General features: G+C 35.1%; 1 protein-coding gene across 6 annotated transcripts in view; it reads right to left on the bottom strand.

The window, feature by feature from the left end:
* Positions 1–25,400, bottom strand: part of MBD5 (methyl-CpG binding domain protein 5) — a 428,915-nt gene that overhangs the window by 47,556 nt on the left and 355,959 nt on the right. For 4 of the 6 annotated variants that reach the window (XM_053215019.1, XM_053215020.1, XM_053215018.1 and 1 more), the window contains 4 exons: positions 24,658–24,831; positions 13,631–14,304; positions 4,847–4,949; positions 3,545–3,725 (listed from right to left, as the gene is read on the bottom strand). In XM_053215019.1, coding sequence (XP_053070994.1) covers positions 3,545–3,725; positions 4,847–4,949; positions 13,631–13,743 — 397 coding nt within the window. In that variant the 5' untranslated portion in view covers positions 13,744–14,304; positions 24,658–24,831. The other 2 variants (XM_053215022.1, XM_053215021.1) reach the window with 2 other exon arrangements.

The following is a 25,400-nucleotide window of genomic DNA, read 5'->3' as shown; positions in this document are numbered from 1 at the left end:
TTCTATTTCTAGTATGGTAGAGATTATTTGATAAAGTGGTTTATGCATATAATATATGAAAAGTTGAGAACTAATGATATAAGAGAATTGCAGCAGATAAAGTCAACTTATTTTCTTGTTAAAGACAGAATTTTAAGGTTTATAATTAAAGGAATAAAATAATGAAAAATACTTGGAGCATTGCACATAGCATCTAGTGAGAACACAGGTGTCTGTATTAACATCACTAGCATTATTATATGATTAACTGTGTCTTCTTTAGTAACAAAACCACTGAGTTGTGTCTGTTCTGGGTGTTTATACAGTGTACAGTTTATACAATATACAGACGTTGGCATCCTTATATTCAACAGAATTTAGAAAACAGCTGTGGTTTAGAAAGGATGTCTTCCATACCTGGGGAAAAAGAGTTACCATCTTTAAAATGACAGGAATACTGAATAAACAAACAAAAGTCATGCTGATGTTATGTTACGTTTAGGAATTAAGTAGTATAAGAATTGGCAAATAGAAATGCTAGGCACTCATCAAGTGTTTTCATGTACACTCAAGTAGACCTTTCAAAAGAATAAACAGAAACCAAATATACCCTTATGCATGCAAAATAAAGAGAGATGTAAACAACTATATGAGTCTTCTTAACTTTTAATTACTTAAATCCCAACCCCATAATATAGTTCAATATTAGGAATTTGAAATTAACACTATGTCTGAAGCTAGTGAAAGAATAGCAACTAATCCAATAAAGCATATCATTTTTTAAAAGCAGAGGTTTTAGGTTTTTTAAAAAATGTTTATTTATTTTGAGAGAGAGAGAGAGAGAGAGAGAGAGAGCGAGCAAGCAGGGGTGAGGCAGAGAGGAGGGAAAGAGAGAGAATTCCAAGCAGGCTCCATGCTGCCAGTACAGAGCCCGATGTGGGGCTCAGTGTCATCAACCATGTGATTATGACCTGAGCCAAAATCAAGAGTGGGACGCTTAACTGACTGAGCCACCCAGACACCCCATAAAGCATATCGTTTTAAAAGCGGATGGAGATACACCTCTTATACCTGTACTAGTTAAAGATTTACGTTTAATTTCAATAATGAAATTTGTATGTATAGGGTATGACAAAGGACCTAGATCAAGATATTACTAGGGTCAGGGGCGCCTGGGTGGCTCAGTCGGTTAAGCGGCCAACTTGGGTTCAGGTCACAATCTCGCGGTCCGTGAGTTGGAGCCCCGTGTCGGGCTCTGTGCTGACCGCTCAGAGCCTGGAGGCTGTTTCGGATTCTGTGTCTCCCTCTCTCTCTGACCCTCCCCCGTTCATGCTCTGTCTCTCTCTGTCTCAAAAATAAATAAACGTTAAAAAAAAAAAGAGGGGTGCCTGGGTGGCGCAGTCGGTTAAGCGTCCGACTTCAGCCAGGTCACGATCTCGCGGTCTGTAAGTTCGAGCCCCGCGTCAGGCTCTGGGCTGATGGCTCGGAGCCTGGAGCCTGTTTCCGATTCTGTGTCTCCCTCTCTCTCCGCCCCTCCCCCGTTCATGCTCTGTCTCTCTCTGTCCCAAAAATAAATAAAAAAAACGTTGAAAAAAAAATTAAAAAAAAAAAAGATACTACTAGGGTCATTAAAAAAGCAACAAGGCAGACTTTGTAGAAAGAGGTAAAATTGATATAATGTGATATGAGAGCGGCAGCAGATATATGCAGGGTGATATGCAAAAATGAGAACAGTTATATCAAGGTGGCAAGATAATGGTATACTTCAAATAATTTATTACTATTAAATAGGTCTTTTAATTGTTGCAATATCTTTTAGTTTAAGAAAATGTAGCTCATTAAGAGAAAACAAAATTTCCTAATTTTTTTTTCTTACATACCTTTGTGGAGCAATTTTTTTCTGATCATTCCTGTTAAAGTTCAAAGGTTAGAGGGTTCTTGAAGAAGAGCTCTCTGCTAATAACTGCCAAATTTGTCTCTTCCTACTCTCTTCACATGAGTTCTAAGTGTGAATCTTTAATTACCTGTATGATGTCACAACTGTTCCTCTTTGTATCTAAAGCTGTCAGTAATTTGGTCCCAACTTACTTATGCAGGTTTAATCTTCCACTCAAGTCAGACTAGTTTCCACATCGTCTCTTAATTACGCACCACTCATCCTGAATAAGAATTTTCTTATTTCCCTCATATGTCCAAATCTTACCATTTTCCAGGGCTAAAGATTTCTCTGATCACTGCAGGTTATACGTATCATCCCTAATTTTCAGAACTCTGCAGAACAATGTATAATTTGCCTTCATAAACAAATGCTTTGGTGCTCAGCCATATTTTATCTTGAAATATTATTCAAAATATTGTAATATTTTGGAAGGAGTTCATATCCTAACCCATACAAAAAAAAAGTTCCTCAGTCTCAAAGTGTAATTCCACAAACTACATATTAGTTATAAAGGGAAGAGTTACCTTAACAACAGAGAAATTGGATATACCTAACTTTATCCAAGCACTCGAACTTAATGTCATCAATATGGGATAAACTGACATATGTGCCTTCTAATGAGGACATAACATTACCTATGCAGTATTTCTACCAAACTGTGTTTAACCTGAGTATGAATAAATATCTGGAAACAATCAGGCATATCTGAAATGAGAAACACCTGTAAAACTGACCCAGACTCTTCAAAAATAGATTTCAAAAGACTGGGAAATTGGTGTAGATTAAAGAAGTGTAAAAAGTTAATGCAGTTGTACGATCTTTGATTGCATCCTGGGTTTAAAAAACTGTAAGAAATTATTAGGACAACTGGAGCAGTTAGAATATACACTCCATTTTAGATAATAATATTATCATCAGTGTTAAATTTTTTGAATGTGATAATTAGATTGTGGTTTATATAGGAGAACATCTAAGTGTTTTGAAATCTTTAGAGATGAACTGTCAGAATAATTGCAACTTTTGCCACAAAATGTTAATTGTTGAATCTGAGCAAAGGGTATATGAGTGCTTGGTGAACTGTTTATGTAATTTTTCTGCACGTTTTAAATTAAAAAAAAATAAAAGCGTGTGTGTGTGTGTGTTTGGTGGAGGTATAAAAAGTTCCTGACAAAGTGACTTCTCTTAGTAGGTGTTCAATAAATAGCTATTCAGTGACTGAAAGAACAACACTCTGGATGATATTGCTACTTGTGGGGGAGGACTTGAAACCACATCCATTCCAGCTCTAGCAAAAAGGTGACTTTTGTTTCCTAAAAACCGATGGCACCTTCTATTTTGTGAGCTCAGCTCTACATACTTGCACAGCATTTGGATGTGCTAATTGGTGTTTATTCTGCTCAGTTAACTCAAGGATTTAAATAGGAAATGTGGGGAAACAACTTTGTAGGAATTTTTCAGAACTAATTTGCTATCTGTAAAAAAAATGATAAAACACAGACAACTTTAGAAGCACTGTGTATGTTTTAAAAGGGGACTCAGAAAATGCTTTGCAAAGTGATTTCCAGTGACTCTTCTGGGAGAGAAGTTGCAGAGGCAAATTTCTAAACCCTTCACTGTATTACATACTTGTTCCTCCCCCAGGACTGGTGAGCACCAGAGAAGGATGTGGGGCTTCCATGCTCTTATGAAGTGTGGCCACTGCAATGATTTTTCTTTTATGTATGCATAGCTTTGTGACATCTTCATCTGCTTTAACATCTTCTGCGGTTCTCTGTTTCACAGCAGCTCCAGGATCGAAATTAAACACCTGGAAAAAGCACAGCCTCTGTTAGAATATGTCTGTAAAAACATCAGATTAAAAAAATCTTATCATCAAAAAAAAAGTTTTGCCTAGATTAGGGCATATATCTGAATAAAAGTGTCTTGAGTTTTTAAATTTAAGAAAAATAGTTTTATATATAATATAATAAATACTTCTGCTGGACTCATGGTTTTTAGTGATAAAGTAAATAATGCAAATTATCCTAATTCTAAGATAGCCAAGGTAAGTATATGGAAAGGTATAATATCTGATAATGTTTTTAATTTTAGATACTTCCTGATGTTATAACAGTACAAAAACAGATGAGGTATAGTTAAAAACAAAAACAAAAACAACAACAACCCTAAAAGCTGACATTTCTACATGCTAACATTTTCTTTGGCTTTATTTAATTACTATATTAATATTACTTTTTCATGGATTTAAAAAGTCCATTACTATATTTTAAAAAAATCTTACTTGCTGTGTATATATTGATAGGCTGTTTCCAATGCTTTGTGGCGGTATGTGTGTATGGAATGAGGTGACACAAATAAAAGGAAAAAGTGGTCTATTAATCTTTAGTTCTAAAATTAGCACATAATAGATATTCAGAGAACAATGCCCTGTTTCTATTCTACTCTAAAATAATACTTTGTCATTAAAAATAACTGTATTTTTTTTTACCTTGCAAAGGACTAAAACAGTTTTACTTTTGGCTCAGAGGGGCAGCTTTGCGATTTTAAAAGTATTTGTGGCAGATTTATCAACACTCATGCAAAAAATAATATTGCAGATTGAGTAGTTATAGTAAGGAAGAAAATATTGCGCTATTAAATAATGGGCATGGGTATAGCTCAAATGAAAAGATGCTAAAAAGATTTTGGTGAAATATTTAATATGAATATAGGTTTGTCACCTTTGAAAATGACTGGGACTTGAACCATTTTCTACAATTTTAAGCATTCCAGAGTGCATGCAAAAGATATCTAATTAGATAAAGACTTTAAAATGCATATATGATTGGAGAAGTAATATACAAATGAAATGCCAGATGAGAAAAATATATGAAACACCTAAAAAAACAAAAAACAAAATGGCCAATAGATGTGTTGTGAAATGGTTACCTTGGGAAGAATAAGAGGACATTCCAAGCCACACTTGCATGTTCCGTCAGTAAGCAGGTATGTTTTAACCTGCTCCAAGCAAGATAACAAAGACCCACTGGGACTGTAAAAAAGTTAAAAAAAAAAATCAGGAAATAATTCTGACTGCACATATTATATGAAAAAAGGCATAACTTAAGTCTTACTGTCCTTCAAAAGATAACATTTTCCTATTAAGGAAAAGCATTTTCTTTGTCAATATTATGTTATCTACTAAATTACAGCTTTTAACACTATCGGTCTTTCTTCTAACCAAACTATTTCTCAGAAAAATAGAGATTTTCATAGAAAATTAAATGAAAGTATTTTGAAAACCAAGAGTGGACTAAGAATGGCAAAGAATGCTGTCCTTAAGAAAGTACAGAAACAGGCAAGAGAGGAACAAGAAAACTACATGAAAGTAATCATTATTTTAAAGTAGATCTACTTTTAAAGCTGTTTGAGGAAAGACTGAAATTTAGAAACATGTTGGAAGTCAAACCAGAAAGTCATTAAGTCTACAAAAGTTGTGGCCAGCAAGTTCTTCCTTTTAATCTTGGAATCTAGAACCAAACTGTCCCAATGTTAAAAACAGATTTCTCTTTTTTTCCCCAATCCCCAAACATTTCCCTGCAATGTTTCTTTGTAGATAGATAAGTGTGGTCCAACTCAAATTGTACTGGGGAACCAAACCATTTTGGCAAGGAAAGAGGAGCAATACAGAACTGACAAAGATCACGAACTCTGTAAGAAAACAGGGTTTTAGATGTCAGAAGGTGCTGTGTACATCTTCTGGCTGGTAATTGGGGGTAATGCTCTCAATGTTACTGCTCTGTGGGTCACAAAAGTCAGTATTTTCTGTGAATACTGATCAAGTTCAAGTCTACAGGTTAGGTACAAATTCAGATGGTAGGACAAGTCTTTTGATTTGTATTTACAATGAGGGTTAGTTTAAAATGGGCAATCTGTATTAACATGTTGATTTTAATAGTATTAAATAGATATTATGCTTTGAAAACTATTATATACTTTTCATTCAAGAATAGCTTTTATTTATGACTATTTACTAAAACTTTCACTTTAGTCTTCTGATCAAATTTATCCAGAAAAAATACTCTCCATGTTGTATACAAAGCATTACTCTACTGGGGGCAGACTGCTTGCATAAAAACACAGGTAATAGTTTCATATCTATACATAAATAAGGGGCACTTGGGTGGCTCAGTCGGTTGGGTGTCTGACTTCGGCTCAGGTCATGATCTCACGGTTTGTGAGTTCGAGCCCTGCCTCAGGCTCTGTGTTGACCGCTCGAAGCCTGGAGCCTGCTTCGGACTCTGTGTCTCCCTCTCTCTCTGCTCCTCCCCCACGTATGCTCTATCTCTCTCTGTCTCTCAAAGATCAATAAATTAAAAAAATTGTTTTTATACATAAACCAGTTTTAAAATGCAATTCATATTTTATTTATGGACAGTCAAAGAAGTGACTTATGCACATAGAAAATCTCATTTAAAATACTCAATTTTGTTGACTGAAACATTCATTTGTTTAGACGAATACTTTTTTTCAGATGATACGTAAAAAGTAATAATTCCCATATTACAGACTTGAGTTCCACCCCAGCGGTAGGGGCAATCTCATGCTTTTGAAAGTCTGGTAGTGTTCATAAAACAAGATTACCATTCAGTTGTCATGTGAAGAATTCATGAATTTGTGAAAAGAAACTGCCTAGCATTTTACAGTTAAAGAAAGTGTATGAACTGAATCCTAGAGGAATCTAATGGTAAAATTAAACATGAAGACAAGAATTCCTGAATTCTATTAGAGTACTCTACTCTAGACACTTAAAAACATTTCCTCTCAATCAGTCAGTTGAGTTCTTTCCTTCAGTTGTAGCTCTTTAATTAACTTTTGTGAGTAATAATTAACATAAAAAATAGCTACAAGTCTTATGGCACAGATAAAGCTCAAAAGATTGGAAGCAGGTGGGAAATTTAAGGTGCAGCCTCAATGCCACCCTGAAGCAGGAGCAGCTGGAGACTACCTAAAAATCACAAGCAAACTGCACATTGAGAAGGGAGCTACAGAAGGAGGGCTAGCTTCCTATCCATGTTTAAGTACTAATTTAACCAGTTATATATACAAACAAATAAAAAACCATGCTGACTTAATTTATTTGATGGTGTTTTACCTTATCTGACAAAGTTTGCTTCCACAATAATTCTCAGTATATAGATTTGAATTTGGAGAACTCACACTAAAAGATAATGAAGTCTACTTACACTTGGCAAATCATGAATGAACAAGATAAATGACAGATTCCCAGACTTAACTTGGTTCCACTCAGCTCTCAGCAGTCTGAAAAGCTGATGTATCTTTCTTATGTAGTTTTATAAGATGGAGTAAAAAAATTAAATTATCAAGATTTTAGAGTCATTTGCTCTAAGATGAATATATATTTGCTCCCTACAGACTAGAATAACCACAAATATAAACAACAACATTGAAATCTTGCTATATTTATAAGAAAGTATTTTTAGTAGTTTTTAATAGCATTGGCAATAGGAAACTTGGAAAAAGTTATCCCATATGTCCTTGTCCATCTTATCTACAGTGGGGTGAGCTCCACATTCTCTGCTTTCTTATACCTTCACTCCAATTAACATAGAGCACATCTATACCATTGCAGAAATACTTATGTGCAAAAGAATTTCAACAGGTAATTAAGTTTACCTCAACAAACACCTCAAACAAAGCAAACACACCTGAGATAGAATCTGAACTGACTTTTGAGTTGTTAAGGCATGAAATTGTTTGTATTCATATCATACAAAATACTTCATTCATATAAATACATTTTTGCACAAATGGAGAATTCCACTGAAGCTGCGATACAAATCATCACACTGAAAAAAAGAGCATTAATGTAATGATACAATGTGATATCTTTTAAAAAGTCCTAAGCCTGTTTCTAATAGTTTTTTAATTATATCACAAAGAAAGATTTGTTATCATAAGCTTTCATACACTTACTGATAAACTACAAAATAAGTAACTTAGGTGCCACTTGTTTAATAATAAGACTAAAACTTGATCAAGGTTCAAAATGGCAGTGTAGGAAGATCCTGAGCTCAGCTCCACCCATGGACATAATGAATCTACAACTACAACACGAAGACCTAGAAACTAGATGAACAGAATCTCCACAACAGAGGGCAGCACTGAAATGGATGGAAGAGGCAGAGAAACAGTCTCAATAAGGAAAAGAACTCTAGGGAGGAAGTTCCATGGTTGAGAAGGATCTCAAAGGTATGGTATTTGTCCCTTAAAAGCAAGAGATTTTGCTGATGTGGGTTGCCTCCATATCAGGCAGTCCAACCCTTAGATCCTACATGAGAGGGACAAGCCCCCCAAGTAACTGGCTTTGAAAACTAACAGAGAGTATGTCTGGAAAAAACTACACAATTATAGGGAAACTACACAATTATAGATGGCTCTGGTGGCCAGGTAGGATTTCACTTCTGGGCCCCATAGGACATCTCATATATAAAACCACTCCTTCAAGACCGGAAGATAGCTGAAATGCCTCATACATAGAAATAAACACAGAGAGGTAGGCAAAATGAGGAGACAGAGAAATATGTTCAAAAGAACAAGACAAAACCTCAGAAAAAGAACTAAACAAATAGAGATAAACAATCTATTTGATAAAGAGGTCAAAGTTAATGGTTATAAACATGCTTACTGAACTTGTGAGAACAATGGATGAACACAGAACTTGAACAAGGAGAGAGAAAATATAAGAAAGTACCAATCAGAGCTGAAGAATATCATAACAGAACTGAAAAATACATTAGGGGGAATAAAGATCAGAATAGATGTCACAGAAGAATGGATCAGCAATCTAGAAGACAGAGTAATGGAAATTGCCTAAACTGAATGACAAAAAGAAAAAATAATTTAAATAAATAAGTAAAGTTTAAGAAATCCCTGAAACAACATCAAGCATACTAACATTCGCATTACATATAGGGGTTTCATTAGTAGAAGGAAGAAATGAAAGTGTCAGAAAACTTATTTGAAAAAATTACAGTTGAAGATGTTCATGACCTGGGGAAGGAAACAGACATCCAGGTTTGGGAAGCACGAGATGAATCTCAAGATGAATCTAGAGATCTACACCAAGACACATTATAATTAAAAAGTCAAAAATTAAAGATAAAGAGAGAATCCTTAAAAAAGCCAGAGAAAAGCAATTTAGTTACATATAAGTGAATCCCCATAAGACTATCAGCTGAATTTTCAGCAGAAAATTTTCAGGCCAGAAGGTAGTGACATGATATATTCAAAGTAGCGAAAGGAAAAAGCTTACAACCAAGGATCCTTTATCCGGCTAAGTTATCAATCAGGACTGAAGGGGAAGATAAAAATTTTCCCAGACAAGCAAAAGCTAAAGGAGTTAATCACAACTAAACTTGCTTTATAAGCACTGTTAAACTGGGCGCCTGGGTGGTTCCCTAGGTTAAGCGTCTGACTCTTGATTTCAGCTCAGGTCTGATCTCACGTTGGTGAGTTAGAGCCCTGTGTTGGGCTTTGTACTGACAGCATAGAGACTGCTTGGGATTCTCTCTCTCTTTCTCTCTTGGCCCTGTCCCCTTCTCTCTCTCTCTCTCTTTCTCTCTCTCTCAAAATAAGTAATTAAATTTAAAAAAAAAAAGACCTATTAAAGGGAAAGTGGAAAAGGCCATGACTAGAAATAAGAAAATATATGAAAGAAAAAAATCCCACTGGTATAGGCAAACATAGAAAAGGTAGTGGATCAACCTCTTGTAAAGCTAGTATGAAGGTTAAAAGACAAAAGTAGTAAAATCAATTATATCTACAATAATGAAAAGATGCACAAAATAAAAAGATGCAAAACATGACATCAAAAACATAAAATGTGGGGAGAAGAGCAAACATGTAATGCTTTTAGAATGCTTTCAAACTTAAGCAACCACCAACTTAATATAGATTTCTGTATGTATAAGATGTTACATATGAACCTCATGGTGACCAAAAACCTAAAATAGATATGCAAGAAAATAAAAAGAAAGGAATCCAAACATAAAACTAAAGAACATCATCAAATCACAGAGGAAGAGAGGAAGAGAAGAAAGGAACAGAAGAACTACAAAAACAACCAGAAAACAATGAACATAATAGCAATAAGTACACACTTATCAATAAATGCTTTAAGTGTAAATGGACTAAGTGTTCCAATCAAAATACATAGGGTGGCTGAATGGATTAAAAGAAACAAAACAAGACCCATCTATATGCTGCCTATGAGAGACTTACTTCAGATCTAAACACACACACAGACTGAAATTGAAGGGATAAAAAAAGATATTCTATGCAAATGGAAACAAAAACAAACTGGCGTAGCAATACTTATATCACACAAAATAGACTTTATAAGAAAGGCTGCAACAAGAGACAAAAAAGGAAATTTACAAAATGATAAAGGGATCAATTCAACAAGAAGGCATAACATTTGTAAATATTTATTTACCTAACATAGTAGGGCCTAAATATATAAAGCAAATATTAACAGACACAAAGGGAGAAACTGACAGTAATAACTATAAAAGTAGGGGACTTTAACACCCCACTTACATCAAAGGATAGATCATCCAGACAGAAAATCAGTAAGGAAACACTGGTCTTAAATGACCCACTAGACCTGATGGACTTATTAGATACGTACAGAACATTCCATCTCAAGTGCACATGGAGCATCCTTCAGGATACATCGTATTTGACTGCAGAATAAGTCTCAACAAGTTTAAATCATATCAAGCACCTTTCAAACCACAACAGTATAAAACTAGAAATCAATCACAAGAAGACAAATTGAAAAACCACAAATTCGTGGAGACTAAACAACATTCTACTGAACAACCAATGGCCAATGAAGAAATCAAAGAAGAAACCGAAAAATATTTTGAGATATATAAGCACAACATTCTAAAACCTACGGATGCAAAAGAAGTGTTAAAAGGGATGTTTATAATGATACAGACCTGCTTCAAAACACAAGAAAAATTCTAAATCTTTTGAGATATATAAGCACAACATTCTAAAACCTATGGGAGGCAGCAAAAGAAGTGTTAAGAGGAATGTTTATAATGATACAGGCCTGCTTCAAGATGCAAGAAAAATTCCAAAAAAGAATTTAATCCTAAACCTAGATGAACTAGAAAAAGAAGAAACAAAACGCAAAACTAGTAGAAGGAAGGAAATAATAAACATCAGAGTGGAAATAAATGAAATAGAGACTAAAAATAAAAAAAAAATAGAAAAGACCAATGAAACTAAATGCTGGTCCTTTGAAAAGATAAACAAAATCTTGGCTAGACTCATCAAGAAAAAAAAAGGGGGGATCCAAATGAATAAAGTGACAAATGAAAAAGGAGAAAAAACCCTGAATAGCCAAATCAATCTTGAGAAAGAAGAACAAAGCTGAAGGTAATCACAATCCTGATTTCAAACTAAACTACAAAGCTATAGTAATCAAAAACAATATGGTACCAGAACTAGCACAAAAACAGACACAGAGATCAATGGAACAAATTAGAAAGACCAGAAATAAACCCATGGTTATATGGTCAATTAATGAACAACAAAGAAGGCAAGAGTGTACAATGGAGAAAAGATAATCTCTTCAATAAGCGTTACTGGGAAAACTAAACAGCTACATGCAAAACAAGGAAACTGTACCACTTTCTTATACCACACACAAAAATAAGCTCAAAATTGAAGACTAGAATATAAGCCCTGAAACTATAAAACTCTTAGAAGAAAACATAAGCAGTAACCTCTTTGACATCTTAGCAATATTTTTTTGGATCAGTCATCTCAGGCAAGGACAGCAAAAGCAGAAATAAACAAATGGGACTATATCATACTAAAAAGCTTTTTACACAGTGAAGTAAACCATCCACAAACAAAATGGCAACTTACTGAATGAGAGAAGATATTCACAAAGGGTATATACAATAAGGGGTTAACATCCAAAACATATAAAGAACTCCTACAATTTAATATGAAAAAATCAAACATTCAGATTTTAAAATGTACAGATGACCTGACTGGACATTTTTCAAAGACATACAGATGGCCAACAAGCGTATGAAAAAATGCTCAATATCACTAACCAGCAGGGAAATGCACATCAAAACCACAATGAAATATCCTCTCACACATGTCAGAATGATTGTGATTAAAAAGATAAGAAATAACAAGTATTGGTGAGGATGGGAGAAAGGGAACCGTTGCACACCATTGGTAAGAATGTAAATTGGAGCAGCAAGTTTGGAAAAAAGCATGGAGCTTCCTCAAAAAATTAAAAATAGAAATACCATACAATCTAGCAATTCCACTGCATTGGCCATGCATACCACTTCTAGATATTTAACCAAAGAAAATGAAAACACTAATTCAAAAAGACAAATGCACTCCTATGTTCATTGCAGCTTTATTTGCAATAGCCAAGATATGGAAGCACCCTCAGTGTTCATAGATAGATGAATGGACAAAGGAGATTTTTACATGCATGCACACCCACACACACACACCCACCCACCCACCCACACACACACGGGAATATTACTCAGTGATAAAAAAAAGGATGAGATCTTGCCATTTGTGACAACATGGTTGATCCTAGAGGGTAGTATCTAAGTGAAATATGTCAGAGAAAGATAAATACCATATGACTTCATTTATATGTAGAATCTGAAGAACAAAACAAATGACCAAACCAAACAAAGCAGAAACAGACTCATTGATATAGAAAACAAACTGGTGGTTGCCAGAGGGAGATGAATGGGAGGATGGACAAAATAGATCTTTCAGTTATAAAACATGTTAGACATAGGGAGGTAATGTACAGCATAGGGAATAGTCAGTGTAACAATTTGTATGATAATAGATGGTAACTAGACTTATTGAGGTGACTATTTCATAAAGTATACAAATGTCGAATCACTATGTTGTACTAATGAAACTAATATAATATTGTATATCAGTTAAGAAAACCCTGAAACTTCTTGGCAACAGTTCAGTTATTCCATTCAACTTGCTGTACACAAGATATATGCCACCAAAATTTTAAAAAGCAGGCATTTGCATTTTATTTGTATGATTTTAACTTGTGATATGAACAGCCATCTCCATCATGACTTTTTCTTTTACTGTTATATGCAATGGAATAGATTTAAAACTGTGCAGAAAAAATTAGGGAAATTATTTTTAGTTAATATCAGGAATTAAGAAGACTAATGATTGAAACTGTCTATAGATAAAAACACTCAACCTTATATCAGAAAAGCCAGCGGAAGCACGATGAAGGACAGAATAATACAGTCAAGAAATATTGGGTTTATTTCCAGTATTTTACATTTTCCTATGAATGTGGTAAAGATGCTTATATGTTTCTTTTAGAAATCTTCATATTTTTCCTTATCCTTGTTACAGAGATAAACAGAATGACACCTTATATAAACACAAGTAATGCATAAAAATTTTCTCTTGTAACCTAAGGCAATTTACATTGCAAAATAGTACAGAATAAAATGCTCAAATATTTCTAGCAGGAAGGTCATTTATTCAAATTTATGTGAGGTGCTGTCAGTGACGGTATTTTGTTCCTCAAAAGAACAGACTCTACCTCCTTAATTTGGGGATTGCAAACTTGGAGGTGACACGGATAATAACAAGGCTCACCTGACATAAAGCACTCCATTTTGATCCACACGACGCTGCCAACCCACAGGAACTTGTATAGCTGGAAGACCTCCATCTTTGTCCCCTCCGTCACAGTCCTTGCCTCCATTCATTTTCTGTGTCTGCTTGGGACTTTCCAAAGATATCAGCAATAAGATGATATCCTTATATTACAGGGCATGATGGCCTTCAAAAATGGCCAGTGCAGCACAGTTTTTCCCAGACTGTACAAAATGCATTGGGAAGCTTCGGCTCAGTTTGGAACCAAGTCCTTGAAATCTGCCATTGTGGAAAAAATCAGTTTCCCATTATAATCTACATTAAATAACCAATATTTAATTCCTAAGGATGGTCTACATGGGTAAAAATGAGTGCTTCTGACTAAGGAAAATCATATTCACCAATGCTGGTACCTGTCTGAAGTGGGGGAGGGGAGGAGTGTAAAGTTTTTAGTTCAACATTTTGTCTTGAACCTTGATGTCAGACTAAAATAACCTCTATTGTCTAGAAACCGGTCTCATTTTTACAGTGTGAGTCGGTTAATATTTCCAGGTACTACCCGCCTTTAGAGGCCACATTCTTTAAACTTTCTCTTCATCTTCCAATCTGAATCCAAGATGTTGCAGGTTGGTTCATCTGATGTTTTCATGTCTTCAAAATTCCAATAATGTAGCCTGAAACATATGTAAATGTGTAAACTGTATATTTAATATTGAAAAACAGAGAAGCTGCACACTTTTAAAAATGGAATAAACTGCTACGTGTACCAAAACACTTTGATGTTCTCTGCCGTGAACATCACATGTCAAATTCGTCTTTTCTTCTTCCGACTTGCTCCACTCACTCTAGTTAAATCAACTTGCTTGCTCTTCACCACATGTAACTTTCTAATTATTAAAGATAGACCCATAATCATGGCATATCACACACACACATAACCTCCTTCTTACTCACAAGAAAAATATATCACCTCTTAGGTTCTGACAATTGGAAAGTTGTGTGTTAATCCAGTTACATTTTCTCACTCTTTAATGGTAAATATTCTTATGATTTACTTTTCTTTTCTAATCATTTTATTAGCCTGAAGAAGAAAATTTTTTTAAAGAAAAAAATTAAAAGGAAATCTACAGTACCTTTCCAAATATAAGAGATTCCCTACCCCCCGCCCCCAACCCCCCTGTTCTTGCATATAAGAGTGGGAGTTGCTTTATAGTTAAGATTTACAAATTCCCATCCATTACGGGGTACTCTGTTAATTCCTTTATTAAGTCACAAGGTGCTGCTTGGGGAAGACATACTGGCTTGAAACAAGAGCAATAAGGGCTAGGGTGGAAAGCTTGTAAGAGGTCATCTTAAGGGATCTGTTAAATAAGAAAAGATGGCAAATAAATTTTTAGAAGATTTAGTACTTACTCCTAATGGAGAATGTGTTATTTCTTGTGGTATACAAGCCTTTCTATAATCAATTTAATATATAATGTGTGATTATACTGTGGGACTCATGAAACTTACGAAAAGATGAATGAAAATAATTATTCTAGTGTTATATAAGTGGGACTTGTGGCTTGTGATAAAAATTTCCAGTGACAGCATCACCCACAGATTAAAAAAAATGCTGTGTCTCAAACAACTTAACTGAAAGTGAAGGTGTTATGCTCTGGAAAGGTCTGTATTAAAAGACTTAAGATTCATATGAAAATATTAAAATTACTTCAAAAAATTTAAATAAAAGGATTTATATTTTAGATGTTTAAAATATGTATGCATAACTTAATCAATGAATGAAACAGTGTAAATAGACACATAACTACTTTACCTACATTCCTAAAAAACTTACATAATTAAGTTAGCTCTGGACATTTTTTGAGCTTTCTTCACAGGAGAATGCCTTATGCTAAAAGGCATCATGTACTCAGGCATAAGCTCTATTTGCAGCTTGGGCTGAGACGGATAGAAAGTGTTGCAATGAAGCATATACTTATTTAGCTGAAAGTCACAAACCATGGGCATGGGTGTGGTAAACATCATCAGGCAATGGGAAAAGTAGCAAAAATTTAGTGGGAAAAATGTGGGGTATAAGGAAAAGTGCCAAGTAGTAGCATTCCCAATGGTGTCTCAAGCTAACTTGCATTGCTGGGGCCACTCCATTGTGTCTATGTTTCTCACAGAAATGACCTACTTGTCTCCCATCCACTGTACCTTTAACTATGACCCCTGTTGATCATTTATGAGTTTATTGACGTTTCATTCAACAGTTAGTCAACAGCTATTATGTACGAGGTGTTACGCTATGTGCTGCAGTACAACGATGGTGGGACCCTTCTTTATCCATAGTCCAGTATAATGTTTGGCAATAAAGAGCTGTTCAGTGAGGAAGAATATAAAGGAAAGAGGGAGGAAGGATGAGAAAGAATGGAGAGAGCAAGGAAGGGTCAGTCCAGTCCAGTAGAGTTCCCAGTGCTAGTGGAAGATGGGAAAGAGGCATGAATTTTGTGCTATTCTGGACTCCCAGTTTTGGCAAATAGTGACAGACCCTGATTATTGAACCTGTTTTTTTTTTTTTTAACAGTCCTTTTTCATGCTCATTTTATTAATTTGCTTTTCCTAATGAAATCTCTTTAGTGGTCTGTGATCATTAGATTGAACTGGCTTTCATTCTCCCTACTTCTGTTTTTGAGCTTTCTGATCATTTGATGCCTATTTTCTTTCCTTCCTTCTTTCTTCTTCTCCTTCTCCTTCTCCTTCTCCTTCTCCTTCTCCTTCTCCTTCTCCTTCTCCTTCTTCTTTGTTTGCCTGCTCTTGCATGCAACTCCAACTTCCCCAAGACTGGCTGGTTTGCTCCATTAAGTAATTTGTGTATCCACCAGATAATAACATTGGCTTGATTCCTGCCAAATATCTCTCTCATATTTCAGTAATGAAAAATAGAAATATCTGATGGCTGGGTTTTGCTTAGACCAGCAATTCTCAGAGCATGGTGCTGGGACAATCATTACTGTCAATAATGCCCAAGAACTTGTCAGAAATATAAATTCACAGGCCTGGCCCCAGACTTAATGAATTAGAAACCTTGGGGGCCCTTCTGTTCTTTAAGAAGCCTTCCAGGTGATTCTGATGCCTGCTCAAGTTTGAGACCCACTGACTTAGACTAATGCCCCTGCCTCCCTTCCCAGGACATGGCCATTTTTTAAATTAATTAATTAATTTATTTATTTTTGAGGAGGGGATTGTTTTTATTTTTTATTATTTTTTTAATATGAAATTTATTGTCAAATTGATTTCCATACAACACCCAGTGCTCATCCCAACAGGTGCCCTCCTCAATACCAATCACCCACCCCCCCCCCCCCACTCCCCATCAACCCTCAGTTTGTTCTCAGTTTTTAAGAGTCTCTTATGTTTTGGCTCCCTCCCTCTCTAACCTCTTTTTTTTTTTTTCCTTCCCCTCCCCCATGGTCTTCTGTTAAGTTTCTCAAGATCCACATAAGAGTGAAAACGTATGGTATCTGTCTTTCTCTGTATGACTTATTTCACTTAGCATAACACTCTCCAGTTCCATCCACGTTGCTACAAAAGGGGACATGGCCCTTTTATATCTCTACACTATGCAGGCAGCCAGCCCTCAACTTCCTTTTGTCCCTGGGGAAGAGGGGTGGGGGGATGGGGCGGCCATCCTTTTTTTGCTGATACTTCAGCCTTCTAGAAGCAGCTCAATTGCAAGGGCCTTAGGGATTCCTCACAGAGTGGAGGTCGAGTATCTACATAGTTATCATTTATTTATCTGTAAGTGGCACCTATTTCCTCAACATTCATTTGTGAATTTGGAAAATTCGGAGATGTTTGAAGGTGAAAATTAAATTGGACTGTAATCTCAGTGTTGAATAACTACTGCAAACCTGAATGTACTTTCTTTTAATTGTTGTTTTTAGAAAATTTTAAAAGCACATGTTAAAAAAGAAATTATTATAACAATAAACCACTACTCCAAATTCACAATGTAAGCATTTTGTCAGTTTTGCTTATTTTTAAAAATAAAACTCCATTACAGATAGAGCTAAATACTATCTCCCTCCCCCACCCATCTCTCTTTTTAGTCCTATTTCTTTCCCTTCCATCTTAAAGGCAACCACCATCATAAATCTGGTCCTCATTCTTATAGGCTTTGCTTTTATATGTTTATTCCCTCTATATGTATATGTAAACAATATTTGGTATTGGTATATGTGTTTCAAAATTTTTATATAAATACTATTACACATATATATCATTCTGCAACTTGCTTTTTAAAATTCAACACTGTTTGAGAGTTATCTCAGTTGAGATACATAGATCTGTCCCTGTTTCAGACATGTAGATCCAATTTGTTAATTTTTAACATCTGAATGGTATTCTATCATATTATTATAGAACTATTTATTTATTGGTGTATCAATCATATTCATGTTAGGCTGTAGAGTCTGCACAGTCTCAATTTTTCAGACACTGCCAAGTTGCTCTCCAAAGTTGTACTGAATCCAAGTTTTTTTCATGTTCTAAACATGTCTTTTTCCTTTAAATATTGGATCATGACCACTTTGTACTTTATTTTCATCCTGAGCATTTTACTATGGCATTAAATATTTTTCCAAAATATTATTTTTAATTGCTGGATAGTATTTTTGGGGATACACACACACAGACACACACACACATATATAATTTATTCACTTCCCTCTTGTGAACATAGATTTTTTCCTAGACTTTAGCAACTACAAATAAATCTCAGATAAATATTTCAGCCATTTTGGCATATTTACTGAGAATTCTTTGTTAAAATGGAATTGCATAATTTTAAGACCCTTGATAAATTTCTTAAAGTGACAAAAGGGTAGTTTTGGGAAAGCATTTCAGGCCATGGTTCTCAAACTTTTGAAACCCTCTTGTATGTCCTCTTTTGCTAAATATTAAAATCTTCTCTTTGCCCCTAAGATTCTGATAACTTTATTTCCTAAAGAGATTCATCATAAAATATTTAGTCATGCTTTGTTTTTATAGTTTATATCTAAAAACAATAGTTTCTCCTCTTTTCCAAATTTAACATTAAAAAAAACCTGCATATCCACAACATTTTCCCTTCATCTCCCCCGAAGATTCCATTATGACCCACCTTGTTTATATGGCTTGGTTTAAGCCCAATAGACACAGGTTAAAGCAGAAAAGATATTGTGATATGAAAGGGACCTACATCTCACCAACACTCAGGATCAGGGATAGATCTTACACTTAGGACATAATTCAAATTTATTCCACAAACAATTCTAGCAACAATAATATAAAATTCAAAAAGTGGTGTGTGTGGGGGGGGGTGGGTTGTGGGTGTGTGTATATTCTGAGATCTACCACAATTCTACAGACATTTTAATTTTTCTACTTCCTTTCAATATGCAAATTAGTTTGGGAATTGGCTTTTAGTGAAATGAATTTTAGTGGCTTGATTTACTTCTTTGCATTGGCTTCTTTTGATCATTCAGAATTCAAATTAGATGTTACCTCCTCGAAGAGACTATACTGTAAGCCATAGGTAATCTCTCAAACTTTGTCAATTCACTGGTACCTCTCATCATCCATTTGTTTATCATTTATTTGTTTGTTTATTGGCTTTCTCTCCCCATAGACTGTAAACTTCCTCACAGCAGGGACCATGTCTCTCTAGGTCCTTCCTATATTCCTAGTTTCTGGTATAGTGCCTGGTCTGCAGTAGGAGCTTAAATACTTCCTGAAGACTGCATATTCAAATCAGTCAACATAATTTTATATTCTGATTTTTACCATGTAGGCTTATAAAGATTTAGCAACACATGCATCTAAAATGAAAGGTTTTTTTTTAAAGTTTATTTATTTATTTGAGAGAGACAGAGGCACTGTGAGTAGGGGAGGGGTAGAGAGAGAGAGAGAGAGAGAGAGAGAAAGAGAGAGAGAATCCCAAACAAGCTCTCAGCACAGAGCCCACTGTGGGGCTTGAACTCACAAAACTGTGAGATCATGACCTGAGCCAAAACCAAGAGTCAGACGCTTAACCGACTGAGCCACCCAGGTGCTCCTGAAAGAGAGGTTTTTAAAAGAAGCCAGTGGAAGCTAATGAGTGTGAATGTTGACAAAATATATAAAAGATGTTTTGCTCTAGATTTGTCCCTGATCTCATAATCTCTGATAATTTCTGTGTAGAAAGTATGATAGGGCTTCTAAGAAAATTAATAAAGTGACTTTATATTTTATTTGTAAAGTGCATCAGTTTTATTTATGAAGTGGTTTGTGTATACATTTTAATTGTATTAATAAAGAAACCATTAAAATAAATGAATCCAACAATTTAAAATTAAACTTATATTTCAGTAGGATGCTGATTAATACAATAGACCTTTTTTTCTTAATCTGCTTTACTGACATTCTTTTCAACCTAAGAATACAGTCACTAGTTTATGCAGTGTTAAATGTATATTTTAAAAGTTATACTCAAAGCACCATGAAGACTATCAGATTATGACATGAAAAATAAGTAAGTAGGTATTCCTCATAAATCTTTCTGAATAACATCAAATGTTATAAATTCTTCTCAATAATGTCACACAGACTTTACTAATGGTAAAATAATCAATTGATTTTTTGAGTCATGTGATATCATGAGTAAATTCTATTAAAATATTTAAAATGACATCACACATTGATCTTGTGCCTTGTGAGGTTACTTGTATATATAGTAGGATAGAATGAATACCAGATGAACTACTGATTTTTCAAGGTAAGACTATGTAAATTAGGTAAAATACCAATATTTTATGATTATATAAGTCTAAATCATTTATTTTTATATGCTATGATTATAAACTTAGCCCTTGAAATGTTTAGAGTGAAATAAGAAATCTATTCCATTCCAACATTTGCAAGTGAATGTCTCATGTTCTCCAATGAGACCAAGTCTCCCGTAGAAGCTACCTTTACACTTATGTACATACCACAACAGATATGATTGTATTAAACAATAACATCAGCATTAGAATTTTGGAGAGTAATGTCTGAGTGGCTACAACGTTATTATCATTTGATTGGGTAATAAATGGATATACTCATAATCTTTCCATTATTATTAGTTAAATTATGCTTGTTAGAGCAACCCTAAATTACATTTCCCCTTTTCAATTATCTTTCACCCTCATATCAATTATTCAAACAGCTCCTTTACAGCACTTAGCCAGTCCTCCCATCCAACTTTCCCATCTGTTTCACCTTTCACCTATTTATTCAAGCTATGCATTTTTATTTATGAGCACACTTATCTTGCAGTTACATCTTTTTTCATTTTTAAAAAACTGCTTCATAGATTATTCCTATTTCCACTCTGGTTATTACTGCCATTTGGTTCTTAATTTCATTTTGCAGCCACTTCTTCTAAAACATACTTCTCAAATGCATCCTATGTAAGGCTCTATTGGGTTCTGCTACCGATTGGGCTCTACTTACTTACCCCAAACTACCCTCAGTGCATTTACATTTGTTTTATACAGCTGTGTAGAGTACCATAAGCACATCTTTCCTGCCCTGATTACTAAAGCTCTCTAGTTTGAATGTCTTTGCCCTTTTAATGCAGAAGAGTATAAAAATTCACAATCTGTACGTGAGGGATCATATTCACATAGGAAAGTTACATTTTTTCACAAACTTGGAAGGTACAGGGATAGGCTTCTCAGAGTGAGGCCAGTTCTCAGTCAAGGTAACAATGGCCTATGCCCATTTATGGTTAGGAGAATTATTTGTACCAGGCCATTTCTTGCTGCCAACGATAGGCAACTTACACATACATCCTTGCCATAGAGAAGCCTTCAGAGAACTAAATGCTGAGTACAGATAGTAGACTGCAATTGGCCTCAAATACTCTGTAGCTCCTTTTACCAGAAGGTAGGATTTATTGTTCCACACTTTGAATCTGGGCTGGCCTTGTGACTTGCTTTGACCAATGGAATATGATGGATATGCTACTATTCAAGTGCTGAGTCTAAAACTTGATAGGCCTTGCATCTTCCACTCTCGCTTCCTGGAATGCCATTGTCTCAGGACCAATCTGAGCCTGCCTGCTTGAGGATGAGAGTCCACGTGGAGACAAAGAAGTCCAGCTGGTCCAGCCAGTCCAGCTGAGGGCCCAGTCACGTAAGTAAGTCTAGTCAAAACGATATGGAACAGGGATGAGCTGGCCCCACAGAGCCCAACCTAGACTGCAAACCCACAAAATCATGATTATTTTTCAAATACCCCAAATTATACTGGAAACAACCTGAAAGTCTAAAATAGGGCTTTATGTAAATTAATTACTGCTTTTAGAAGCTATGTAGCTCTATACTTTATTAGCTTGTGATCTTGGACAAGTTTTAACATTTCTTTCCTTATAAAAGAGAGATTATAGCCCTACAGAATTGTTCTGTGGATTAAAGTTAAAAGTTTTAAACCAGTGCCTAGCATGTGGCAAATATGTGAGTTGTTGCTATTTATGCATAGCTATTAAAATCATGTTATGGAAAATTTAATAGCACTGGAAAAGATACATGATATTGTCAGGTGAAAAAAACATACTACAAAGTTGCATGTAGAATTATAAATCTTGGGGAGCCTGGCTGGCTCAGTCAGTTAAGTGTCTGACTTCAGCTCAGATCATGATCTCATGATTCATGGGTTCAAGCCCCACATCGGGCTCTGGGCTGAAAGCTCAGAGCCTGGAGCCTGTTTCAGATTCTATGTCTCCCTCTCTCTGTATCCCTCACCCACTTGTGCTCTGTCTCTCTCTCAAAAATAAACATGAAAAAAAAATTAAAAAAAAAAGAATCATAAATCTTCATTTACAAAAATGCTACTACATATGTAGATGCAGGAATACAGAAACACTGACCTCTCAGTGGTTGTCTCTGGGTAGCAGGAATATGAATGATTTTTATTTTCTTCATTGTTTTTCTGTATTTTCAAAGTTTTCCAGAATAAAAATCTATTGACTTTGCAATCAAGAAAAATATTATTTCCAAAAAACTAAATATTATGTCCATAGAACAGCCAATTAATGTTTTCCTAAGCCTTAAAAGCACTAGGAATACTTTTTTATTGGAAACAGTCACAAGCTTTGTAGCTAGTATTATGATATTATTTCTTTTTCTGTTTTAGCCAAGTGAAAAAGATACAAAATACTGCATTAACCTGGATGCTCTAAATACTAGAAATGAAAATTAAGACTATCCCTTTGACTGGTTCTAAAATGCTTCAGAGTGTCACTCTTACTTTTCTGCTTGGAATACGTCTCCCATCCCTACATTCTTGTTCTTCATCAAACCAACTTCTGTTTATCTCAGTTTAAATGTCACTTTCTCAGAGAGGTCTTCCCTGGTTTCTCTAGTCATTAGGTTTCCCAACTCTAACTTGGGTCCCCTTTAATTCTTCCTTATAATATCTAGTAATTCACATGTATTACTACACATAACTGAGCTTTCATTTCACCCTTGTCATTCTACCTGACTGCAAAGAAAGAGCAAATTGAGACAGTTAACTTCAAGTTAAAGCCTCCTTTTGTGCCTTTAAAAATATTTAAGGAAGTAGAAATTGAGGGTCTATATACATATGTAGAAAATGCTTACTATGCATTTTAAAAGCTCTCTTAAAAACCAAAAAGTGCACAATCACCAGCTCATATTCTGTAAAAAAGAATTAGAGAACTGTTTTAAGTATAGTAATAGGTTACACCAGAACATCTATAAACTAATTGATAAAGTCACTATACTGCTGAGGGAAAAATTATCTATGATTTATTTCTGTATATTAGCCACCAGCAGAGTTTGCGATTTTTGCTTTTCTATAGAATAGTGAAGTTTCTCATAGAGGATATTTTAAAAAAATACTTGTCTACATTTACATAGTCTATTTTAGAGCAAATTTGAGGAGTAACTTTCACATTTTATCTGTACGTTACTGGTATTTTGGCTACTCAAGGAACAGCTCAATATACATATAGGTCAAATCATTTTTGAGAAAGGATGTACATCAATATTGGTTTTTCCCCAAACTGTACTAGGAATGAAGCAATTACGAACTATACTCATTTGGGGTTGTATAACATTTAAATAACTAATATTTATATACTCTTTTAGTCTTTTATATACTCTTTTACTTACTTACTTATTCTTTACTATGCTCTTCAATTCACCTGGCAACAGACGCCAAGTTCGTACTTGGAGTAATCAGTTCTGTAGAGAGGTAACGGTGACCCCTAGTAACCTTGAAAATAAGTTCACTCAAGGTGGAAACAGGAAGACATGTCAGCCATTGTAGAAACCTATCTAAAGACACTGTCTCTAAATATGTGTAAATATCTAGGAACACTCTGGTCCAATCAACACGTCCAATAAATGTAATTAAATGTAAAAGAGAAGGATAGTCTAATTAATTGTTCCATAAGGTCTCTAAAAAAGCAAGAAGAGGAATATCGTCTGTACATGGATTCAAAAAATAAGAGTCCAAGATACACAATCTCTAAGTCCCATGAAATAAGCGACCTTTTACTGTGTTTATGTAGCTCACATATCAGGAATAAAATGAGTAAGTAAGTAGTAATACCTGCAGATGTTCAATGGTGTCATATGAAAAGTATCTCAAGGAGACTCCATTTAGCATTTTACTGCTCACTGGAATGCTGAGGGGGGCAGAGAAAACGTAGCAGCCGAAGAAAACTTATGCACACAGTACTCAGGTTGGAGTGGAAAGGAGTTTTAGTATCATAACACCAAGCATAGAGTATCTTAGAGAACATGCTGAAGAAAAGCAAAACCTATAGAAAATAACATCTCCTATTTAACAAAGAGTTAAGCAAAATATAAGACCAAGTTACAAACAGGAGGACTCTGGGCCAAGTCCTATCTGCGGAAGTGTTTGGCATGTACACAGTTTGAGAATAATAATGAATTAGTTGACAATATTTAAATGAAAGGATATTGTATGAACATTTGCATTTCCTGCTTTACCTGAGAGACTGGATGATGTGGTAATACTAGGTCAACATTCCTGCCTTGCAACAATTATCTGGAACGGAGCAGTGACTGCTCCTTCAGAAAGGACTTGGCTCTCCAGTTCAGTGCAGTGGCTTCCTGCTTCATTCCCACCAGCCTGGCCTCTGTAGGCACTTGGGTTTCCAATCTCTGGAATAGAAAGGACCTTGAGACAAGGCTTGAAAGACTCACTATAGTCCTTGACAAGGAGTACAATTTATTTGTTTCTTAATGACCACTTAACCTATAATTCGTAGTGTCTTCAAAAGGGTGGAAGATGAACTCTCAGTGGATCATCATACATTATTAGTTTGTGAAGGAGTTCTAGTAAGCTAGCTAAAACCAAGAGCAGATAGCGAATTTTCTTAATAAAATTGAGTTGACCCTGAAACTGTGGTGATTTTTGAGTTAGAGGAGGTAGAGGGTACACAGAATTCTCACCCAACTTCAATCTTCTATCTTCCATTCTTTCTTAGCCCCATCGTCAGTAATACCACAAATTAGCATTATCTCAAGAAATCATCTTGGGATCAAAGAATCATGGAACCAAATTGTACATTACCATTACTGAGTTATAAAATGCTGCTCTCCTCCCCCTCGCTTTTAATATTGTTTCCTTTCAGCCAATAAGGGAAAAGATTATTTATAAGGACTTTCAAAAGTGTACTTGAGACCTTGTTAACCCTTATCCTATTTTCTCTGAGACATCAAGGAGACAC

The sequence above is a fragment of the Acinonyx jubatus genome, chromosome C1 (assembly GCF_027475565.1).
Source record: "Acinonyx jubatus isolate Ajub_Pintada_27869175 chromosome C1, VMU_Ajub_asm_v1.0, whole genome shotgun sequence".
Lineage (NCBI taxonomy): Eukaryota > Metazoa > Chordata > Mammalia > Carnivora > Felidae > Acinonyx > Acinonyx jubatus.
Note: the sequence above shows the minus strand (reverse complement) of the source record. Positions and strands in the feature narration are given on the sequence as shown.